This window comes from Haemaphysalis longicornis, unplaced genomic scaffold (assembly GCF_048455015.1).
Source record: "Haemaphysalis longicornis isolate Haplotype H1 unplaced genomic scaffold, Haemaphysalis longicornis Haplotype H1 scaffold_1, whole genome shotgun sequence".
NCBI classification, from domain to species: Eukaryota; Metazoa; Arthropoda; class Arachnida; order Ixodida; family Ixodidae; genus Haemaphysalis; species Haemaphysalis longicornis.
In genome coordinates this window covers 458,847,853-458,864,530 of record NW_027526203.1, presented here as the reverse complement: position 1 = coordinate 458,864,530, position 16,678 = coordinate 458,847,853, and the positions used below count along the sequence as shown (strand labels likewise).

General features: G+C 50.1%; 1 protein-coding gene across 1 annotated transcript in view; it reads left to right on the top strand.

Annotated features, from left to right (window-relative positions):
• Positions 1–16,678, top strand: part of LOC144156122 (uncharacterized) — an 882,723-nt gene that overhangs the window by 856,588 nt on the left and 9,457 nt on the right. Inside the window, exon 49 of the mRNA XM_077687950.1 lies at positions 14,994–15,081. Within this exon, the coding sequence (XP_077544076.1) occupies positions 14,994–15,081 (88 nt within the window). The remainder of the gene's footprint in view (positions 1–14,993; positions 15,082–16,678) is intronic.

Genomic DNA, 16,678 nt, shown 5'->3' with positions numbered 1-16,678 from the left:
TCGACACAGAAACGGAGCGTGTTGTCCTTTTTCCGGACGAGCACGACGGGTGAGGCCCATGCACTTTTAGACGGCTGAATAACGTCATCATTCAGCATCTCCTTCACTTGTTTTTGAATTGCTTCACGCTCCGTTGGGGACACCCTGTATGGATGCTGATGAACAGGCCGGGCGGATTCGTCCGTTATGATGCGGTGTTTCGCCACGCGAGTCTGGCGAACCTTAGACGTCGTGGCGAAGCAATCAGAAAAATCGCGCACCAGACTCATCAAAGCATCCTTTTGAGTGGCTGAGAGGTTTGGGTTAATTTCGACCGGTAGCATGACGTCAGCTGTCACTGAGTCCGGTGGCGCCGTTCCCAGTGTAGCTAGATGCGTGACGTCGGCGGCCTCTTCGATGAACGCGATAGTGGTGTTCTTCGCGAGATGTCGACGCTCATTACTGAAATTAGTGAGCAAAACCGACGCGCACCCATTTTTCAGTTCGACAAGTCCCCTCGCGATGCAGACACCCTTATCCAGGAGTAACCTCATGTTTCCTTCGGCTATTCCTTCACAGTCATGGAATGCGTCATTCTTTACCTTGACGAACACGCTGGTGCGAGCGGGAAGCGTGACACTGTCGTCAGCGATGCGTAAAGCCGTGTCGCGTCGGTTTTCGATGCCACCTCCGATGGCTTGTTTTGTGGAGAAGCTGATCGTGAATTTCTCCAAGTCAATAACCGCGCCGTTTCCTTGTTCTTACAAGGAAACGTATCAAGTCCATACCAAGAATTAAACTTTTTGAGCAATCGGGGAGCACGATGAAGGTGCCGATGTATGTGAATCCATGGATCGTGATTCGCGCCGTGCACCTACCCACAGGGGTGATCAAATGGCCTCCGGCAGTACGGATCTGCAAGCCAGCCCAGGGAGTGAGCACCTTCTTCAGTTCTGTGGCCAACGTCTGGCTCATAACGGAATGGTCCGCACCAGTGTCGGCCAACGCAGTAATCTCGCACCCGTCGATTTCTACAAATACGTCGCATGTCACATGTTCAGTGGCGCAGCTCCCGGTATGCGTTTGGCCAGCCGAATCTTGCAGTTGTCGTCGTCGTCGTCGCAATGGAGGATCTTGATTCATGTCGACGCCAGCGGCCTCACCTCCCGGGGTCGCTGACCTCAGTTTCCCCGTGTTCCAGGGCTGCGCGATGAACGGTCGGTGGAATTCGGGGCAAAGCGTGGGCTCAGGGATCGGCGTTGCATAGGGGATGGCGAACGGGACTCAGAGCGTCGTGGCCTAAAGGGTTCATGGCGCTCGGCGAGGTAGTTTTCTATCTCCGGCGGGCGCTCACCATTTCTCGGACGCGGCGCATTCGGTGCGAATCCTCGCAACCCGGCACGACGGTAGGGACATGCACGGAAGACATGTCCTTCTTCTTCGCAGTGGAAACAAAGTGGCCTGTGGTCGGGAGTGCGCCATAGGTCACTTTTGCGTGGGGGCATTTCCCGCGGGTACGGCAGGTAGCTACGAGGCCTGGGGGTACGGCAGGTAGCTACGAGGCGCAATGCTGGCGACGGTCGGGGGTGCGCCGTAATAGGGTTGCCGTACGGCGGCTGCGTACGAACACCGCGGTTCTTCAGGCAGCGGTTCCTCCGCCGGCTCAGGAATCCGCACCGCTTGCTTCACTTCTTCCCTTATGATCTCGGCGATGGACACTGTCGGAGGTGAACACTGTCGGAGGTTGGCACGGAGCGCCTGGAGCTCTTCTCGCACGATTTTCCTCACCAGTTCGCGAAGGTCGTCGAAGTTGTTCCCCAGCCCTGTCATGCAGTTTGCGCTGGAGATGGTGGCATCAGCTCGGTAGTACTGCCGTGACCTTAGCTGAAGTGCCCGTTCTATTGCGGTGGCCTCCGCAATAAACTCGGAGGTCGTGCGCGGAGGGTTCCTCACGAGCCCGTCGAAAATCTCCTGCTTCACACCGCGCATTAGGTGCCGCACCTTCTTGTCGTCCGCCATGGATGAGTCTGCGCGTCGAAACAAGCGCGCCATGTCTTCTGCGTACATGGCGACGGACTCGTTGGGACATTGGATCCTCGCGTGTAGTGCAGCCTCAGCTTTCTCTTTGCGGTCGATGCTAACGTAGGTCTTAAGTAGCCGCTGACGGAACTCCTGTCATGTAGACATGTCGGCTTCGTTGTTCTCCAACCACGTTCTGGCCGCTTCCTCCAGGGAGTAATAAACGTTGTGCAGCTTGCGCTGTTCGTTCCAGCCGTTGAAGTTGGCGGTACGCTCAAACTGTTCCAGCCAGTCCATCTTCAAAGGCTTCCCCGTAGAAAGGCTTCGGTGTGCGAGGTTGCTGGAAGATGTACTGAAGAATCGCCTCATTGGGAGGTGTGAGTGTTGCGCTGGCATCCCGTCTACTCGTCTTGGGTGTCCGTCCGAGCAACGGCTCGCACTCCGCAGGTAGTCCTTGCAGGCGGCGACTGGCGCGCTCGTGAACAGGAGTGATCGTGATGTCTTGACGGGTGCTTGGCGCGTCCGTAAGACCAGGGATCATTTACCCGGCTCCTCCACCACTTCTGTAACGATGGTTACGAATGAGGACTGGAAAAAGGTTTATTTACAAGGCGAACTTGTGCCCAGAAATGATGCGCTGCTCGTTGGTTGGTTGGTTGGTTGGTTCCTTATGTTATGGCGCGTACCCACGCGGGGGATTGGCCAAGAAGCTGGCAGTAATAATTAGGCTGTGACCCGGTTTATTTTAGAGAAAAAAGAAAAAAAAAGAAGTACGAGAAAAAACATTGAGAGTAGAAAAAAAAAATCTTTGGATTGAACAGGATTGTCAGGAAAAAAAAAATCTTGCGAATGAAGGCATAGCTATCTAGCAGGGCATCCGGCCTGTCGCCGCAACAAAGGAATGAAAGGCGATCACGACATCTCTGTGGCAATATCCTATGACGGAAGCACCCAGGGAAAGAATAACGGTTAAAGATAAAGGGAGATTCAGCCGATTAAACGTGTATTCAAGGTGCGTGCGTCGCATCGAGGAAAAGCTGCGGCAATTTAAAAGAAAGTGTTCTATTGTTTCAGGGGCATTGCAGAAAGGGCATTGAGGAGATAACGCCTGACCAGCTTTGTATAGATAAAAATTTAAAGGGGGGATTCTGCAACGAAATTTTGTGATTGCGACCTCACATTTACGAGATTCGCAGAATTTAGGCTTCCATAAGTGAGAGAGGTGAATATAGTCGGAGCATGAACGAAGGGCATCTTGCCGATTACTTTTTAAAACTTGAAGGCGCCTAAACCTCGCCCCCAAAACAAAACTGTCAATTGGGCAATTCACGACGGCAGGACCCCCAAGAGCCAAATTGGCTAATTGGTCTGCCATTTCATTGAAGATTATCCCTGCGTGACCAGGGACCCACACTAACCGGATCTCGCGAAGCTGGTAAGGAATGAATGAACGGAATGACCTGAGAATAGAAGAATCTTTATCATTTGTTAGAGCAGTGCACACGGAGAGAGAATCCGAAAGAATAACCACCCCCGCAAATCTGTGCTGTAGTTTATTAAGGGCTAAGATTATCGCCAATAATTCTGCCTGAAAGATCGGGGTATAGTCTGGCAGCCTGATTGAGAAGGACCAATCTAGAGACTGAGAATATATTCCTACCCCAGCCTTCTCATCACTTTGCGAGGCATCTGTGGCAATTACGACATCAGTATGAAGAGTGGCCAAGTGATCTTCAAGTAAATGATTGAGTAATCGGGCCGGCAATAATTTCGCATGCGAAGGAAAAATGTTGTCCAAGCTTATGTCGACAGGCGACAAATTATCAGAATAGGGCTGGAGTAGAAAAAGATCTGCACGAAGAGGCTGCAGCCATGCCTGAACGCAATCCAATTGAGGACGCTGAAATCGGGGCCACGTAAATCCTCGAAAAAGGTCAGGCCTCAAGAGGAAGATGGGTTGAGCTTCGTATAATGGAGATTCAAACAGTTTTAGAAATGTTACAACAGTTAACAATTTAAATCGATCCAGAAGTGAAGGCAACCGTGCCTCAAGGTACAATACAGAGTTAGCTACATACTTTGGCAACCCTAAACATAAACGCAACGCCAATCTCTCAATAAGAAATAGGGGATGGAGTTTGTACGTCGCGCAGCCAGAAAATAACACGCAACCAAATTCCAATACTGGGCGAACATAGCAACGATAAATCATTAGCAGGGCGTCTCTACGCATACCGAATTTATGATTGCATAGCCTACGCAGCACTCCCGCAGCTTTTTCACCTTTGGCAGCAATGTGCGAAATATGAGGACGCCATGTGAGGTGGTCGTCATAAATTATACCCAAATATTTAATTTCCGTGACCTGAGGGATGGATTGCAACCGGTATGTTAGACGTAATGATATAGGGTTATTGCTGGGAAATACTATAACGGCACATTTACTGACATTTAGCGAGAGGTGTAACGTGCTAAGCCAATTATCCAGGACAACCACATAGTCCTGCAGTCGCTGATATAACGCTTGGATGTCCCTATCAGCCGAGAAAAAAGCAATATCATCGGCATACACATCGGTAGATATGCCGTTCTGTATTGGGATAGAACTAAGGAGTAAGTTAAAAATAACTGGAGAAAGAACTGATCCCTGAGGAACTCCACGAAATTGGTGATACTGGGATGTCGATAAGCCGCCCTTGGAACAAAAGAATTTCCTTCCCTTTAAAAACTCACCAATCCAGGAGCGGATGTACCCTGGAATCTCGCTAGATGCAAGGCGTGACATCAACGTGCTGTACTCGACGCTGTCGTAAGCCTTTGCTATATCTAGGGTTACCAGCGCACTTACATGTTTTAGTCGGCGAGCTAATTTAATGCGGCTCTCGATGTCGACGTGGGCCTTCCAAATAGAATTTCCAGGTCTGAAGCCAATCTGGGCGGGGCTTAGAATACGATTACTGTTCAGAAACCGCATAAGCCGGCCATGCAATACCCTTTCAACCAACTTTACCACGTTGCTAGTCAACGAAATCGGCCTAATATTGTCTTTGACGAAACCCAAACTTTCGTTTTTCAACAATGGTGCTACCTTAGCGATTTTCCATTCAGAAGGTATCCAGCTGTTTTTTAACGACATGTTGACAATGTTTAGTAAATCATCAGGAGACACCTCAAGCAGAAATTTTAACGTTGCCACCGTAATGCCGTCTGATCCTGGAGCACACTCAGACAGCTGCAAAACAATATCAGCTAATTCCGCCCTTGTCACTGGAGTGAAACCCTCATTCGAAACCTGGCACACAAAAGGAGAGGCCAACCCAGAAGAAAAACGAGATTCCAGTTCCTGCGCAATACGTTCCAAAGTTTCCATAGACTCACTCGTCGACTGAACAATTGACTTGCCGTTATCCTGATCTTGTACAACCTTTCTTAAACGGAGGAATCTATGCAACATGCGTCTATTTTTGGACTTTGATAGAGAGGCGAACTTTTGGGTGTTATAATTTTCTTTTGCTTTAGAAACAACCCGCTTGAATATTGCAGCGGCAAACTTGTAACTGGTCCAATTGGATGGGCATTGGTTTTTAAGAACGTTCTTCCAAGCCGCTTCTCTCTGACTATACGCACGAGCACATTCCTCATTCCACCATGGACTGGAGCCGCCATCTTTTTGAGAACAAACAATAAAGCGGGATTTTTTAACAGATTCAGAAAGGATTGATAACACTTGAGCTGCCCGGAGTTCCTCGCCTCTCGATGGAATAGAGCTAAGTGCTGTCTTTAGTTCTTTTTGAACGCGATGAAAATTTATATGCCGAACTATATGTGCTCGTGGTGACGTAGGAAGGCATAAAAACTCAAATACAATTGGGATGTGGTCACTACTTGTAGCCTGGTCCCAAGTAGACCATGAAGATATATTTCCCGGGGTGGAGAATGTCAAATCAAGAACAGAACTGGTCTGCCATCGAAAAAATGTCGCAGTTCCAGAGTTAAAACAATACAAATTGTTGTCCCGCATCCAGTCGCAAAGACGCCTGCCACAGGAATCTGTGCGGAAACCCCACGATACGTGGTGCGAATTGAAATCCCCACAAAGAACAACTCGTTTTTCACACGCCGACACGGCAGCATCGAGTGAAGAGGTGGAAGTTACTCCACTCGGAAAGTACGCATTCACTATAGAAAATGCAACGCAACCTGGAAGATTGAATGTCACTGCCAGAATTTCCGATTTCACAGACATAAATTGAAATGAGAGATGGGCTTTATGGCAAAATCGAGGGGATACTAAAGTTAGCAATCCTCCTCCTTTAGTTGGACGGTCTGAACGGAACGTTCGGTAGTTGTGGAATCTAAATGGCCGACCAGGAGCCAGCCAAGTTTCCTCCAGTACAATAACATCTGGTCGGGTTTTAGAAACAATATTGTGAAGGTCTGTTAGCGCTGAAAAGACTGAACGACAATTCCATTGAAGTATCCGTAGAGACATTATGGGGAAGTGATGGCCGCCACAGCCGCCTCCAAAATATCACCTGTTTTTTGACTCGCTTGACCTTTCTTAGACTTTTGTTTCGGGCACGATTCAGGTGAACCCAAAATCGGCGATCCTGTTCTTTTATACACAATTGATTGATACTCCATGTCTTCTGGGTGGTTCTCAGACTCGACGTTATTCTCGTTAGCAGGACGAATGTTCGATGCCATGCGAGAAACAGGCGGGCTAGTTGCGGCTTTGGATGCATGACGAACCATCGAGGCCGGACGACCGGGGGGCAGGCCAGCTACCATTTTGGAGGGAAGAGAAGTACCTTCGCATTGGGACTGAGACGAAGGGTTGGAAGAAGCAGAAGTGGATGGTGACGGTTGGCTGAAACGGCTTGAATAGTGAGCGGGGTCAGTCTCATCCAAAGGTAGTTGATTGAGTGACCCAAAAGCCTTAGTATTAAAGCCACAAGCGGAATCTGTTTGCACAGCTGCGCCACGCAACGCGGACACAGACTCTGTGATGTGTGCCGTGTGAGCTGTTAGGAGTTCTGCCATAGCATGCAGGTAGCGATCCATCATCTTTGACTGACTTTTTTCGATTGCTGACGCGATCACATCAACAAGAGATGCGTCCACAGTAGCGGAGCCACGTGCCACAACTGAGGCATAGCCTGACGATCTATCTTTGACTACAGCCATCGCCTCACTCCGCGAGCACCGGCGCTTTTCAATGACCTCAAGGATCTTTACCTCTTGTGCTCGAACTGGACAGTTGGAGTAGTCCGCACGGTGTGAGTTTCCACATAGGCAGCAAGTTTCTTCATCTGTCTGGCATGGAGCTGGAGGGTGATCGCCTCCACAAGTGCAACAACGAGCAGACGACTTACAACCCCCGACACTGTGGCCGAATCGCCAACACTTTCGGCACTGTAGTGGACGAGGGGAAAGCGGCTCAACCTTGAAGATTACGGGCCACGCTTTTAACTCCCCAGGGACAGACACACCAGCGAAGGTGGCGATGACTGACTCGGTCGGATAGCGGACATCGTTCTCTACTCGGCTACAGCGATGCACAGCAATGACACCAGCCGAAGCGAATTCCTCCAGCATATCTGACACTGACATTTCTGGGTCAACTCCGCGAATGATGCCCTTCGAACATGCAAGATGGGCAGGCACAAATGGGCTCACCGGGAAAGAGGCAAAGGTTGAACACTGCAGCAAGTCCTGCACGCACTCTTGGTCAGGCGATCGGATCACAACGCCTCCTTTCCCGAAGGGACGCACGCTGGTGATTTTCTGGAAACGCTCCGTAGCAGAACGAAGGGCGCTTTGCATTCCTCCTCTTCTTTTCCTCTAGTGCCACTCGCCGTCTTCTTCCTTGCCTTCCACTTGTTCGCTGATGCGTGACGTCAGTTTCCAGTCAATGCGTGATACTCAAACATGTTTCAATATGAAACTCTATGGATTCTTAGAGTCCCCGGCGTGCGCTGAAGCCGTGTTACGGTCCCGTTCAGCTAGGAGATAATATGTCCGTCCGGGAGGCTCTTTCTCGCGCGATGCAAAGTGGCATTGGGCGAAGGCGGCGATAAAGATTCACGCACGATTTGACCTTAGCCGGTCGTTATGCGACGAACAGAAAGCTGATATCAAGCACTGATGATAACCGTGATGGTTTATTCGCGTCAAAAAAATTTACACAGCGAATAAATCGTCACCGCTGATATCAAAATGTTCGTTCGTCACATACCGACTGGAAAGGGTTCAGTCCCGCAGGACGCTTTGTAGTCGACTCGCTGTAACGCCAACATGCGTTAGTGCCAATAAAAGGACGATAAACGAGATTCTGACGCACATGTTATCTGAAAGCTCAATGTCAATCTTCAGCACTTCCTTCAGGCTGCCGGCCGCTCCCTCAGAGAGCCGCGCGAGCCACCGCCGGTTGTCACATTCGAGAGAAACAAAGCGCTGCGGCCGAAACTGCGAACATTGACACATTAACATGCATTGATGAGCGAAAGACACGCATGCGCAATCAGCTACCTCGACAGCAGGCGCTCGGCCGGCAGGTGTCGCGTCAATAGTTTTCGTGCACCACTCGCTTGGTCCACTTTATTTTGTGGCCGCCTGTACGTACAGTAGAGACCAAAAGTTACCGGGCCATGAAAGCGCAAAATTTCAGGAAAATTATCGTCCCCAAACAAAACCAGCAACTGTTTTCTGTGACCTAATGATTATTCATTTCATGATGAATAATTGCAGGCATTGGCTGAGGGGCTGTTATGCGGTGGAGAAATCCGCTGAGGTAGCCATGCTAGTGGTCCGTGATCTTTTGCACATGGCTGTTTATAAGCGCGTATTTCGTGCATGTGTGTAAAGAATTTACTACCGGTTGCACATTGTACGTCCTTTCCTATCCCCCAGCAAGAGGTTTTAACCCCGAACTTTGTGGCTTAATACACAACGCACATGCTCTCTCTCTCTCTCTCTCTCTCTCTCTCTCTCTCTCTCTCTCTCTCTCTCTCTCTCTCTCTCTCTCTCTCTCTCTCTCTCTCTCTCTCTCTCTCTCTCTCTCTCTCTCTCTCTCTCTCTCTCTCTCTCTCTCTCTGCACTTGTATGAAGTGCTTCCTGGTTCTAAATATTGTCATTATAGTGCGGTATAATAGTACTCTAAAGCTATTTGAAACAAGCAGTTGCTTCTGCTTTTGAAATGTGTAGTAATCAGCCACACAACTTAGTGCCTGAGGGATACTCACTTTCAATTGAAATACCAGCGCAATGAAGTCAAATTTTTGTCTACCGCGTGATCTGGTACTGTTTCGCTCCTTGCGCACTCAAAAAAACTGTCATATTTATCTATAGCTGTATTTTCTCTCCGCTTTTGTTGTTTTTATTCATTTGCAAGCTAACTGGGTGGGCTGTGCGGTACTTAATTAGCACTTAAATGAACATTAAAAGGTGGAAACAAGGTGGCCTGTGCGGATAGATTAATGTGCCGGAAATCCACATTCACCTTTCTCGCAACTCGCAGTTGTTTAATGAGGCAGAAAATGCCAGAAACGTCAAAACGGTTGCCGACCCCCCGCACGCTTTCGGGTACTACGGTTTGTGACGTCACAATATTTGTGCACGGCGAGAGCTCATTGCAGAAGCCTTTATAAATGTTTTTCCTAAAATAAACAGTTCCGAAGTGGTTGAGCCCGTGAAATAAATAGAAATCAAAGCTTTCCGTGAGCTGGAGTAATTTAAAAAACGCAGACAACAGATTGTATACACCGCGAGACAGGCTGCTTCCCTCACGCTCGTCAGCCACGTTTCAAAAAAGGCATTGGTGCGCAATTAGCGAAGTCAAAAACCTGCCACAGTGAACGCCCGAGCTTCTGCGATCAGACAAGAAGCGGCAAAGGGACAAGATTCACTGCAGGTGTTTAAGCGACCCGACCCGCCTGGGCTTCTAATCCGTTCTCTGCGCGCGGATGTTGCTATCGGTAAGGCGTGCCCGCGCCGGGTTCGAACCTTATCGCCCGTGAAAGGTTAGGGTACTTACTGTACGGGCTGTGATCCCGTTATCCGACCCATCTGAACTTGTGCTTTCCCGCTCGCTGCGAGCCGCCGTTGATAAATAATCCGTACATCGTGCGCGCATAGCTCTACTATTATGTTTGGGCCGGGCGGAGCCGCTCCGAATTTCGCCATTCGACCACGAAGACTACTCGAGACAGCTGCGAGAAGCGAGTGTGTATTTCATGCCCGATTAGCGCGTCACGCGGGTGGAGAGAATACGAGATGGACGTGATCGCCGGGCGAGCTGAGATGAAGGCTGCCGCTTGCACGGGTGCCTAGCCGGGCACCCACTCTTGCGCGATATTTGAAACGGCGCTTGTCGCTGCTTCGTTCGCGGCCGGCGTGAAGTCTTTGTCCGGTGTAGGCGGGCACAACGGCCGCTGGAGCAGTGAAAAAACATTTCTCGTTCAGTCGGTGACAAATAATAAAACTGAAAGCCAGCCTCCTCGGTCAAAGAAACGTTCTCAGTGGTCGGACATGGCTTGGTGATGTAAAAGCTACTTTTGCCAGACCGCACCGGTGCCTCGTTCCTATTTTGTGACGCGATCTCTACGTCACGAAAAAATTAAAGGGAAGCGGGAGAGAGAAATGCCAGCTTTTTTTGTGGATTTCTCGGGAAATAACGCATCGTTGCTCGTCGAACAAAAGCTGGGAGTGCTACGAAACGTATGATCTTTCAGGTAAAACAAAATTTAATTCAGCCTTTAGTGTCCCTTAAATGACCGCTGTCAGCAGAGACATACGTTTAAAATGCCTTCCTCTGCGTATAGGTGTGCGTCGCTTTCAAGAGCCTCTAGGGGAATTCCACAAATTTGCAGCGTCGATTAATTTTGGGAAACGCCGGGTGTTCATCATGTCTGAGTCAACATCGTCATAATGGAGGCTTACCTTTAAAGCGTGCTCCATAGCAAGCTCTACTATGATGTGGGGAAGCTTGCAGCAAGAAAGGAAAAGAGAGAGACTTTATTCTTGAGGCACCGGGTTCAGGTTGGAGGGGGTGGCCTCAACCCATATGACCTGTAGCGCCCGCTGCGTTAGGGCCCGCTGGTACACGAGGGAAAAGCCACAGAAGGCCTTTTTTCCAGTGGACAGGGGTGGGGAAGGAGGGGGGGGGGGTAAGGTTGTGGGATACAGAGGGGTTTCACCACTCCCGAAAAATACCCCTGCCAAAATGCCCCAGGGAAGTTTGCGGCATCCCCAGGGACGCCACGACGGGTACGGCTCACCGACAAAGCGACGACAGGCTCCTAAGGGCCACGACGAACCAAAAGATTTATTGGCCCAGTGGTACAGCGCATATTGATCGCCGCGACAGGGCTCAAAATTACACTGTATTGACGCGCACCGTGGGCTGCCAGCGAGGTAGGAATAGGCCTAGCTAGTGTGTCCGATTGGGGTCAGGGGCCCCGCTCCGGACGGGTGGCGCCTCGGGCGCCATCCGGTCTTCCATCTCCCATCTCCTCCAGCAAAGTGTCCGCGCCCGGCGGGGGCAAGGATGAAGAGTCCTGGGTGAGAAGGAGCGACGCAACGCCACCTAGAGAAGGTTTTCTGGGTGCCGTTGAGCGATGGCAGCGGCGGGGCAGTTTTCCCCGCTCGCGCCCGCGACTCGACGCAAGGCGTGACTAGGGCTCTGGATTGACGTAGCTCGCGGGCGAACGCGCGCGCCGAGCGCGGAACGCTCGCGGTGAGAGGAAAAGGGGATCTAAAGGATCCCCACAAGGTCCGCGGGGGCATTCGCATCAGGAGAGGTAAAGCGCGAGGCGCACGCACGACTACAGCATACGATTGGCATGCGACTGATCGTTACGACTAATCGTTAGGACCGGTTTTAGCGTCGTACGCTTGTCGGAGGAGGCTCACGACGTGTGACTGGCGAGCCAGATGCAATCGTGTGATCTTTGCGCCCATCGTGCGGCCGCAACCAACGAGAGCACGAAGGCGTCGTCATAATGACGTCACTGTGGAAGCGTTTTTCAATGCCTCGAGGAGACAGTTTAGAGTATTTTGTGGGGAGCAGCTCTCCGCCGCCGCCGCCAAGCCGCGCTAGGGTGGCTGGCCACTAGAGTTCCTGTATTTTGTGGGGAGCAGCTCTCCGCCACCGCCGCCAAGCCGCGCTAGGGTGGCTGGCCACTAGAGTTCCTGTATGTAGCTCCCTGCGGGAGCTATATACAGGAACTCTCCTGGCCACCCTACCCGCGCGCCCTCCTCCGACAATACCATAGCCTCCTTGGCTATGACAATACAAACACCTGGTAGACACATGTTGCCAGCGGTACCAACAGCATGTGCAAGCGGAGTCGTCGTCGGTGCTAAACGTCCACACACCACTTGGACATATAAAATGCAATGTATAACCTAATATCACGATTCATTTTCACTTCAATTCTGTAAATGTTTTCTTTTCCTGCTCGGATTTCTCTTGCACGTATGTAAATCGGCCGGAGTGTGCCTGAACAGGGAGTCAACCATGGAGCGAAAACAGTAAGCGGAGCGACGCCGACGACGTATCGCACGCACGCATCGGACCATGCGTTTCCGGCGCTCCGGAGCGGTGCTCCAGCGCACCGCTCCGATCGGTGGTCAGAGCTTCTGCTTGCGAGCTACAAACGATCCGATGCTTGGCGGCGGAGGCGGCGGGATTTCGTCTGCTCGTCGGGCAGCTGGCCGCGACTAAAGTTCTAGAGTGGTTGCATGCACTCTATTTTAATTGCTTCTTATTACAATGGACGCGAAAATGCGCCGGGCACACGACAGGCGCACTGAGCGAGCCGCGTATACCACCAGCACGGTCGCTGGGCGAGCGGCGGCCGCGGCCGCGAAGTGGCGCAGGCCGGCGCAGGTAGCTCGAGCGATAGCTTGTTATCGCTCCCCGAGGCGCAAATAGAGCTGCACATACGAGAAAGGAGGTAATAATCTGATGGAAAGTTGCATTAACAATCGCCATCTGCGCCGCTTGCGAGAGCGGCAATCGAATATTCGCCGCAGTGTTAAGCCTAACATCTGTATGCGGGCCCGTAGGCGGACCTGCCGGCTGCTCCCAGTGCGCGTGTCCCCTCACTGCCTCGCGCGTCGCGCGCCGTTCTCTACCCGCGGCAGTGCCTGCATGGCGTCCACGGCCAATTTTTGGGCGGCTGACAGGATCAGTACGTAGGGACTTCAGTACAAGTTGCCGCCGTCGGGGAATCGGCGGTGCTACGGCAGCTCTGCTTTAGAGATAGGCGACTGCAAACACTGATGTCCATCCGACAGACGCATCATCCCTGTGAGCGAAGGAGCTGGCCGAGCGGAAGTCCGCCTGCGGTGACGTCACGGCCTCCCTCGGATTTCTCCGCTGAAACGCTCCGTCGTGTGTCGGGGTCGTGGCATCTCGGACACTGCGGAGAGGAAGAGTGCGGGCGATGTGGGAAGGAGTGGATTTGTAGAGTGCGCCACGTCTGTGCTTCCTCTATAGTAAGTTTGGCGTTGGGTGCGGGTAGTGGTCTGAACATAGTTACCAGTGAGGCAAACTATTACTACAGCGTTGGCCGATAACTAAAACCATAATCATTAGACCGCAATAACAATTTATGAAACTAGACATTTATGCGGGATGAGGCTAGCGAATGCTGTATAATTGCATTTCGCTCGTCTAATCACCTGTCCGTTTTCATCTTAGAAGCTTGTGCTGCTCGCACCATGCTGGCAATCAAGCGCTATCTTCCATATGAAGTTTGTTCGAACAGTCGTGAATTGGAAATGCAGGCGGGACGCTAGCGTAAACCACTTGATTGCCGGCATGGTGCGAGTAGCAAAAGCTTTTAAGGTATCATTTCGTCATAACGAATGATTATCATAGTTTTCAGTCAACGCTGTAATAGGTGGCCTCGCTGGTAACTAGGTGTGCTTTGCTGAAAGCTTTCCCACATCATATGCGCACTTGCTGTGGAGCGCGCTTTAAGGGCAAGACTCGATTTTGACGATGTTGACGCAGGTATGATGAGCAGCCGACATGTTCTTCAAAACCAACTGATGCTGTGAAAGTGTGCCAAGTGGTTTGCCTTCCGCTGGAGGCACTCTAAAGCGACGTCATTCTGTTAGCGCCTATTTGAATAAACCTCCGTTCTTAGGTGAAAGATGGAGCTTGTGCCCGTTTTATCTCTCTGTATTTTTGCCGAGTTTTAATTCGCGTTATGCGAAACTACGGATGATTGATTCTGCATCGATCGGTCCCCGCCTGTAAGTACGGCAGCTACCAATGCGCAACTCGCATGTGTAACAGCGGCCCCGTCCGCGTGAGTGTCGAACTGTGGGTTCTTGGAGGCCCTTCGGCCCCTCTTGCTCACCCCTTGACTAGGCCTCTCTGATGGAGAGCGTGTAGGTGAAATGTGCTTGTATAAATTCGAAAAAGTTGTATTCAGTCCGCATTCCTAAGTCAACTTAAAGATAATTGTCCAATAAAGAGCTTCTGTAACTGAAGTGCGTATTTTTGTATTTTTGTATTGCGGTTTTGTGCGGGCTAAATTCGAGTAAATCAAACACTAAAAACTCCTAATGCTGTGTTATTACTGAATAAAAGATCCGAAAATAATCTGAATTTTACGGGGAAAGCTAAACTGTGAAAAGCACCGTCAGAATATACCCGATAAAGCACTCCGAAAACGTGGAACCGTATGCGTATTGCACTCCGATGTCATTCACATCTTCAATGAGCATCATAGTCTCATAGTAGCACTAAGAATCGAGCAAGTTGGTATATGTTCATAGTAAATACATGAATGAAAAATACAGTGCTCGTCCTGCCTTTTTCTATTCTTAGTCGCGACGGTACTGAGCTTTATTATAAACCATAAATCTCACAGCATGACACGGTGTACGAAATGTGATAAACTCGCTTATTGCGTGTTTTATGTTAGCAGTTTCTGAAACAATGCACCGGTGGATATTTTCTCCCGTTTTCTTTCCAGGGCTTGAGTGAAAGGCGCAAGTCAAACGCCCCTAAAAGCTCCAGCTTTTATCGCCTCAGTCGTTTGCGCAGTTCAACTAAAACCAAAGGTGAGTAGCATTGCTTTCAACAGAAAAATTCTGGAAACGCCAACGTTCACTAAGCGACAGTAAGCGGAAGAAACTGCGAGTCAGGCACTCTTGTCGTACGGCAGGCCTCAACCACAGCTACCGGGCATTACCGCAATTTACACGGTTTATGAACGCTGCTTCATAGAGGTATATATGGCTCTCATTTGGTGTTGCTAATGTGTTCACGTTGTTTTTTACACGATCTGGTAGATTAATCGTATTCTTAATAAACTAGCCCCATACCACGAAGTGCTGAACTTGATGCGTCTGATAACTCCCGTACTGCTCATTCAAACAAGAAGATGCGCCTGTTTATTCCGCACTAACTAAAATCTGGGATCAGCGTTAACCTTCTCGATAAAGATGTGCCAATGAATGCGCTCGAAGTCACTTTCAGAGCGCAGCGTCTACCCAAGGAACAATGCGCGGCCTTGGCCTAATCATGTACGCCGTAGTAGCTGGCGCTTGTGTGGACAGCAGTTCATGAGCGAACCCATGGGGCCCTATTGAAGGCCGCCCTGCCAATGTGACGCCCGAAAGCTCCTTGTGATTGATGGCCTTCATGACAAAACTGGAAGCCTTTTAGAACAGGCTTTCAGGAAGATGGTGGCACCCTGTGGAAGCCGAGAATGGGTTTTTTGTCTTGCTATTTAGACTCGCCATACATTTTGAGCACATTTTTGTAGCCAGTAAATTAGTCTAGTGATTTCCGCCAAACTCACTGTTCCGGCCGTGTTGCCAGTCTTACTAAATCTACCGGGTTTCACCCTGAGAATCTTGAAAAGAGGCAGTGGGCGCATTGATCATGGCGATAAAAATAATATGAAGAAGTAAACACCGGACAGTCAACACTTACAATTATTAATTATTTGGCGCATAAAAGTAAGCGGAGCACAGACCGCTGGCCGTTAAATCAGAGCAGCGTAACTTCCCTTCGCAAGCAATAAAAGTGGAGCTTCAAGCACGCATGAGCGAAAATGGAATAGTGGAACTGTAAAATGGTTGATACATGTCAGACGCTTAGAAGGTATCATGCTTGTGCGAACAGTAAGTGTATAGAAATTTATGCGCCTTATCAAAGCGTTTCGGGTGAACTTCTCAGAGATTAAAGGAAAATGTTACAATGTGAACCGAGGAATTTAGTCGAGTATTGTGAGTATTGTATTACAATGTCCTTGGTCCTAATGTTAATTGATGGCCGCAAAAAGGTAGGCTGCAATAAGGTAGGCCGCAATAAGGAACTAGTAGGCTGTCAGCAACCTGCAGTAGTAAGCTCGATACATAGAGGCAGCCAGTCATCATCGCCGTGTTTGAAAATGTGTGAGCGAAAAGACATTGAAAATTCTCTCATGAGGAGTCACGACGAGGTGCAAACAATGGGATTGGCCACAACGCCAAAGAAAGAAACAATGAGAGATAGAGACAACTGCATTAAGTAATAATATGAAAGTGCTTCCTCAGTCCAGGAGGTCATGCATGTGCTGTTTGGGCTGCCGCAGCTCTGGTCACAAGCAGAATTTGGTGCTCAGGTCGACAGCTGGACAGCAGTATCTCCCAACTCCCTGCTCAGGCGATG